Below are 6,753 nucleotides of genomic sequence, written 5' to 3' on the forward strand. Positions count from 1 at the left end.
CCTCAAAATATCTATTAAATTAATCTTTTTCCTAATACATTCAAACTCTCTCCTCGTATATCTTCTCTTGTTTTCACATTTATGACATTCCAGTATAACATGTTCTGTTGTTTCCACAGAAATCACATTTGCCAGTAGTATGCTTTTGAATTTTGAAAAGTGTATAATTAAGTCCTGTATGCCCAAATCTTAATCTTGTTATTACTCTCTCATCCTTTCTATTTCGTCTTCCATTTTTTCTTTTTCCTAGTATCTTCTGAATTTTATAAAAACCATCTTCCTGTTTTTTCTTCATCCCACATTTTTTGCCATTTTTCCATCAGTTTTTCCTATAATAATACTCTTTCCCTCCGATTTACTTGTTTTAACTGTAAAACTTAATAGGATTTTGAATTGCCCTCTTTGCCATTTTATCTGCCCTCTCGTTTCCATCTATTCCAATATGTGCTGGAACCCACACAAATACAACTATCAAACTCGTATTTTTTATTCTGAATAATGTATTTCTAATAGAAGGTTCATCATACTATCTGATTGATTATATTTTAAACTTAATAATGCAGAGCTTGAATCTGAACAAATTACTGTTTTTAATGGTTTTATGTCTTCTACCCATTGTAAAGCTAATAATATTACCAAGTGTCCCCTGTGTGTACTAATAATAAATCTGAAATTTGTTTTCCTATTTTTATATTGAATATAAATACCGATATCCTGGTACTACAAAAGCTATTCCTATTTTCCTTGTTATTTTTTAATGCATCTGTATAAATTTTAATATATTGGTAATAATTCTCTAAATTTAACTGTACTAAATTAATATCTACCAAGTACGATTCTCAATGGCGCTTTAACTGCACCTTCCGCTTTTGAGGTTTACCCAAAAAAATCCCAAACCATCCCCTAAGCACTAACCCTTAAGTATGGAGTGCTACTCCAATGAAGTCATACTCGTAGCTGTGGAGGGCGCGCGCCTTGATTGAAGCTGGGCCTGGGGGAGGGGGGGTAATGTCTATGTTAAATAATGGTGTAAACAAGATAGGGACGCCCTCCTCCCAGCAGAAAAGGAAAGCAGTCGTTGCGCAGATTGACATGACATCAAACATTTACCCTTTTTCCTTTTTCCAAAAATCTGATTTTCTGTCATTGTAACAAAGCTGCAGCGTTTGCGCGTCCCCGCGGAGGGTGCGCCACATTAGGGGTCATCCCAAAGCCTGTAGTGAGTAGGGCGAGTGGACTGTTTAGCCATTAAGTAGCGGCGGGTGTAACAGCGAACTAGTGGCGGAGGAAACACGCGCATTCAAATAAAGTTCCGCTAATTTTCCACATCTTCGTCACTGACTTAAAATCACAATTTAGGGAAAGGAAAAAAGACGTAATTGATCCCTAAATGGAAGGTCCTCTTTGGATTAGTTGAATTTGACTGGATAGATTTACTTTTAAGAAAATGTCAAATGTTTTATGTTATTTTTGTATTATATATTTTTTTATTTCAAAAGAAGGCAGCAAACAAGAAATAGAGCAGACAAGCTCTCATATCAAAACAAAAATAAAGAGATAAAAACATCAACTTTACTTGGAAAAAAATTTAAAGGTATGAAATAAAACAGTAAACCTCTTTAATAATGCATACAGAAAATATAAATGCAGAGAAGTACAATACAACAATAACAACAAAAAAGGGGGGAAAAAAGTCAAATAAAATTGAGAACAAAAAGAGAAGTTACAGAATTGATGGGGTTTGCAATAATTTAAATTCTGATATTAAAGAGAAAGGTTTAATTGCAGGGGTTGTATTAATATTATTCAAAGATTTATAAAGTAGAAGAAACTTATTTTTCAATGTCATCCAAGTAAGGATTTAGTTAAACGACAGTTGTGAATGTAGAATTTATCAACCAAAATAAAGTTTTTTTTATTAGATATTCAACTTTTTGCCTGTTAATAACACACCATATTTGACAACTTTCAATGAGAAAGAAGGGACAAACAAAGACTTTGAAAAGAATCAAATATTTTTTTTTTCCCCAAAATTTTGTACAATCTCACATCTGAAAAATATATGCTCTGATATATTTTTCTGATATATTTTTCTGTAATTCTCCACGGCAGAATTACAGAAATAACATTTCTCTGTTTCAAATTTTAAAATTTTGTCAATAAATTTGCACCAATAGATGGATTCATTTCTAATTTTAAAGGGAATTTCTTTGAATTTTGGTGGAATTGAATATTTCTGGATTCAGTTCTAATGGATCGAATTTCACCTTACTTAAAGTTTCCTGAATAAAAGATATGATTAGAGGTTCCGGGATACATTTCCTTAATTAAAAATTTTCTCAAAACCAAATTAGTAATTTGTCTATCCACAAAACATATATCATTAATCTTTATTTTGTGCCACTCAGGAAAGTGAGATTATTTTTAATTATACTTACCATCGCATTTGGAATATTGTCGATCACCTTTTTTTTTAACTTCAGGGGAAGAGACCAAAGTATATTTATAGCAGAATTCTTCATATTTTAATATTTCTCCATTGTCATTTATGTTTGATATTATGTTAACCTGCACCACAGCCACGCACATGCTGCAGTATTGTGTTGCCATAGAAACGACTGCTTCCCTTTTCATTAAGGGAAGAGGCCGTCCCATTCATATTTATACCCCCCTAATACAATCCAAGAGCCTTCCACGGCTGTGTGACTTTATTGCAAGTGACATTTAAAAATAATAATGAAACTTTATGATCTCACATTGGAGAAATATAACTCTGAGTTTAACCTATCCCCTTAAGGAGCAGTGGGGTACCGACAGGGAGCAGTGTAGTGTTAAAGGTCTTGCTCAGAAAGCCAGAGTGGCAGTGGGGCTCAAGCCCAGAACCTCATGATTCCAAGCTCTATGCCCTAACCACTAGGCTGCCACTCCCCCCTCAGATAATTAAGGTTAGCGGTTAGGGGGTGGTTTGGGATTTAGCGGCTATTTACTGGCTGAACGGTCCATTCGCCATACCCATTACATGGTTTCGGACAGCCCTTGGCGGACCCTCTGTTATTGCGTAGGGGTAGGTTTGGGATTGGGCCACTGATGCTGTTCACTAACCATGTATGCTGATGTTACAGCTGAATCCCAAAATGCTACCTAACTACTAACACTAAACTATCAAGTCCTACTTGCAATAAAGTCACACTCGCAGTTTTGGAAGGTGCCTTGATTACAGGTAGGGGTTTATATAAGAGAATGGGTTGGCCTCTTCCCTCAAATGGAAAAAGAAAGCAGTCATTGCTAAGACAACACAGTAACGCCCTGTGTGTGGCTGTAGCACACTTAATGCAAACTCCCTATTTAAGGGCTGAATGGTCAACTAAACCTACCCAATATGTGGTTTGGGACAAACGGAGGGTTAGTGTTCTGGGGCCGGTTTAGGATTGGGCCTACGATCATGATGGAGCCAACCAAATTAGCAAGTTCTTTTAAATGAACGATTCGAGTCAGTTCTTGTACAAAATGCTGATGAAGATTCTCAGTCATCCAGGTCATAGTCATTCCGTAAAAGGTTTACAAGGCCTTGTCTAAATAAAGACTCAAACTCACTGCGGATCCAGACATTAGAATTGAGAAAGCTTCCTGGAGAGGTAGCAAAACATCTTCAAATCTCGGAAACCAAGTCCAGTGGATTTTTTTTTTTTACTTTTACGGAATTCTTGTACAAACGTTTGGAGTGCAAGTTTTTGCAACAGCTAATGACTGCTGCAACTTCATATGAACTTACCATTTACTAAATGTCTTTTTTTGTACGTCAAAGCTATCGTAACATTCTCAGGTATTCAGAAAGTGGGATTTTAATCATTATTTTAAGTGAAAGAAGATAGTCAAGAAACATAATTGGAATCAATGCATAATTTATTGTTGGTTTAACAGCAGACTGTTTGTCAACCAGTGCAAATCAGGGATTTCTGTAAGACTCTCAGAGTACAGGAATGCATAAATCCAATCTACTAAAATGACAGTAACTGGAGTTCTATTGAAATCAAACCACATTTACACACCAGTATAATTTATTTGGGTTCAAATACAATGGAAACAAAAAGAAAAAAGAAAATTGAGCAGATTAACAGCATTTGCTCCTCTGCCAAGCCACTCTAAACAAAAATATCCAATTATATAAATCCCAGTAGGTAAATAGGTTAACTTGAACCGGAGTTTTTACCTATTTATGATCATGTGGTTAAAGTCTGGTTGTGTTAACAGCAAGGGGGGAACCTGAGATAAGGTCTCAAACTAAGTTAATCATAAACTAACTAAAGGTTAAAGTAGAATTGGGTAGGAAGTCCATGCACGATCCTAAAATGGCAATAGTGTTATTAAGACCATTTTACCAGCTTCTTGGTGTGATGTCAAACTTCTTTTCATTCTACTAGTTAGGATTTCTTAGTTAAACGCCCCAAAATAAACCTTTACTTGACTGATTTCGCTGCTGTTTTATTCACTGGATTAAGAGAAGCAGGGTATTGAAATCATTTAATCTACAGTAACGTATTTCTCCACTTTCAACACAGTGTCAGAGAAATTATATTAAGTAAGTGGATACTTTATCAGTCCTGTGATGGGAATTAGCTGAAACATTCACTCTCTGCCCAATGTTTTGGGTTTTGCATTAAGACATGAAAGCTTTTTTTTTTAATAAGTATCTATGAGAATTTTTATTTGAGCAAATCCTTCATTATTCTTATCGAAGAACCTCTGTAGCCACCACCAAAGTGGTTCCAATGATTCAGGTAATGAAAGAGTTGGTAAAGCTGGTTTCTTTGTGCAAATCCTGGTGCTTTAGGAATCTTATCATGATAAGCAGAGTAAAAGGAGCTATTGAAGCCACCAAACATCCCAGCAATAGCCAACTCAAACTCTGAGTGGCCATAGAAGGAAGCTGGGTCAAAGATGACTGGGCCATTTGCATATTCTGCCACGTTGCCTCCCCATAAGTCTCCATGAAGGAGGGCAGGGAAAACGTCCACATTGGTGAAAAACTCTGGGATCTTCAGCTGTGAAGAACAGACACTGTTTGTGCACTGCATAGTTGTAGAGCTGAGATTAAAGGAAATGTTCTGTTAGTTGGTATACCTGTAGTTTTGCCCACAGTTCTCGGGCCTCTCGATCTCCGTGTGATTTCTCCACCAAGTTCAGTTGATGCTGCAGCCTTTGCTGGGAGTAAAACTGCACCCAGTCGCTCTGCCAATCATTATTCTGGAGCGGCATAGAAAAAATAAATACATTTTTTTTAAAATGACAAAAAACAGTGCAAACTGTGACTGGAATGTTTCCAGATAACTAATGTAGATATGCATTTTAACCTGTGCTAAATATCCACAGCAAGTGTTTACTCCAAAGCCATAATTTTCAATAGGAGCCATCTCGGTTTGTCCAGCCCCTTTACCTAAAATAGGGTGACATAGAATAAAAAAAATAAATCAGTTCCCAAATGTAGTTTGAAAAAAAAAAAAAAAAGCTTATAAATGTGTGTTCCCTGATGTTTGCATGCACTGAGATAAAAATTAAAATAATTTACCTACAGTTTGCTGATCTTTATTTTGTTTTTCCATTTGTCTTTTGATGTGAAGGTGTAGATCGGCCAGCTGCTCTCCTAGCTGTTTAGAGAACCTACTCAACAGATTTGACAAAGATTAATCATAAAAAGATTTTGGTGTTTTTTATTTATTTATACATAAAAATAAGAGAATAGCAATCAGATAGAAAGCCTGATAAAGACATGCACAAATATGACTTCAGTAATTCAAGAAGTTGCTGGATGCAAATTTCTTAAAAACAACAAATCTGTTTCATGCCCCAATAATACATTTTTGTGTAATCTGTGAAACAGACAATCCTAAATTAATGACAAAGGTCTGAAGCTGTACTTCGTAATATAATGTGACAGAAAAGGCTTTGTGAATCTCCTACAAGAGTCTGCAAACAGAAGGAAAGAGTTCTCACTTATTGAGACTTTTCATGTCCAGATGCTCCATCACAAATACGCAGCCTCCTGTGTCGAGGTCAATCACCTTTATTGGCTTTGGGACTTTGACAGTTTCGGTCTTTAAAATAGTTTCCAGGCTCAACATCTCTCCATCAAACATCAATTTGGCCTGAAAAAACGAAAATCAGTGGTTAAGCCGTGTAGTTGGACAATGTGTTATGCCACTGTTAGTAACTGCCAGTGGTGTCAAAAGTACACACATTTGTTACTTAAGTAAAAGTATAGATACTGCAGTTTAACAACTTGACCTCTTTACTCAAAGGAGAAAAAGTATGTGCTCCAAAAACTATTTAAAGTATAAAAGTATAAAATAACCTTTAAAAAAAACAGCCAAATGCCACTATATGAACCGAAAGCTCAATTTTTCGACTATTTTGAAAAAATCTTTGACATAGGGCCAAGGATGAGGGAGGTCTTGTTGGTCTCCGTCTTCATCTCCCGATACGCTCTGGCCTGTGTCTGACCTTTCAGACATTTCAACATCTTTTTCTCAATCAGACATAGTAGCATGGCATAGACAATTAAGTTTACAGTTTGAAGAACACCTGCTTGCTTGTTGATTTATTTTAGCGTCAGCACAAATTTAATAGATAACCAATGAGTGTTTGCATTATATGACTCATCCAGTTACACTGTTTTTCACTAGATGTGGATGGCGCCAACGATCTGCATTGGATGGAGCACATGACTTGAAATAAATATGACTTGAAATAAATATG

General features: G+C 35.9%; 1 protein-coding gene across 2 annotated transcripts in view; it reads right to left on the bottom strand.

The window, feature by feature from the left end:
- Positions 1–3,894: 3,894 nt before the first annotated feature.
- LOC107100138 (ketosamine-3-kinase-like) overlaps positions 3,895–6,753 on the bottom strand; it is a 3,776-nt gene continuing 917 nt past the window's right edge. For both annotated transcript variants that reach the window (XM_015398514.1, XM_015398515.1), the window contains exons 2-6: positions 5,992–6,143; positions 5,567–5,658; positions 5,352–5,434; positions 5,122–5,244; positions 3,895–5,042 (exon numbers count right to left, since the gene is read on the bottom strand). In XM_015398514.1, the coding sequence (XP_015254000.1) occupies positions 4,704–5,042; positions 5,122–5,244; positions 5,352–5,434; positions 5,567–5,658; positions 5,992–6,143 (789 nt within the window). In that variant the 3' untranslated portion in view covers positions 3,895–4,703. The remainder of the gene's footprint in view (positions 5,043–5,121; positions 5,245–5,351; positions 5,435–5,566; positions 5,659–5,991; positions 6,144–6,753) is intronic.

The sequence above is a fragment of the Cyprinodon variegatus genome, unplaced genomic scaffold, assembly GCF_000732505.1.
Source record: "Cyprinodon variegatus isolate N-32 unplaced genomic scaffold, C_variegatus-1.0 Scaffold939, whole genome shotgun sequence".
Classification (NCBI taxonomy): domain Eukaryota; kingdom Metazoa; phylum Chordata; class Actinopteri; order Cyprinodontiformes; family Cyprinodontidae; genus Cyprinodon; species Cyprinodon variegatus.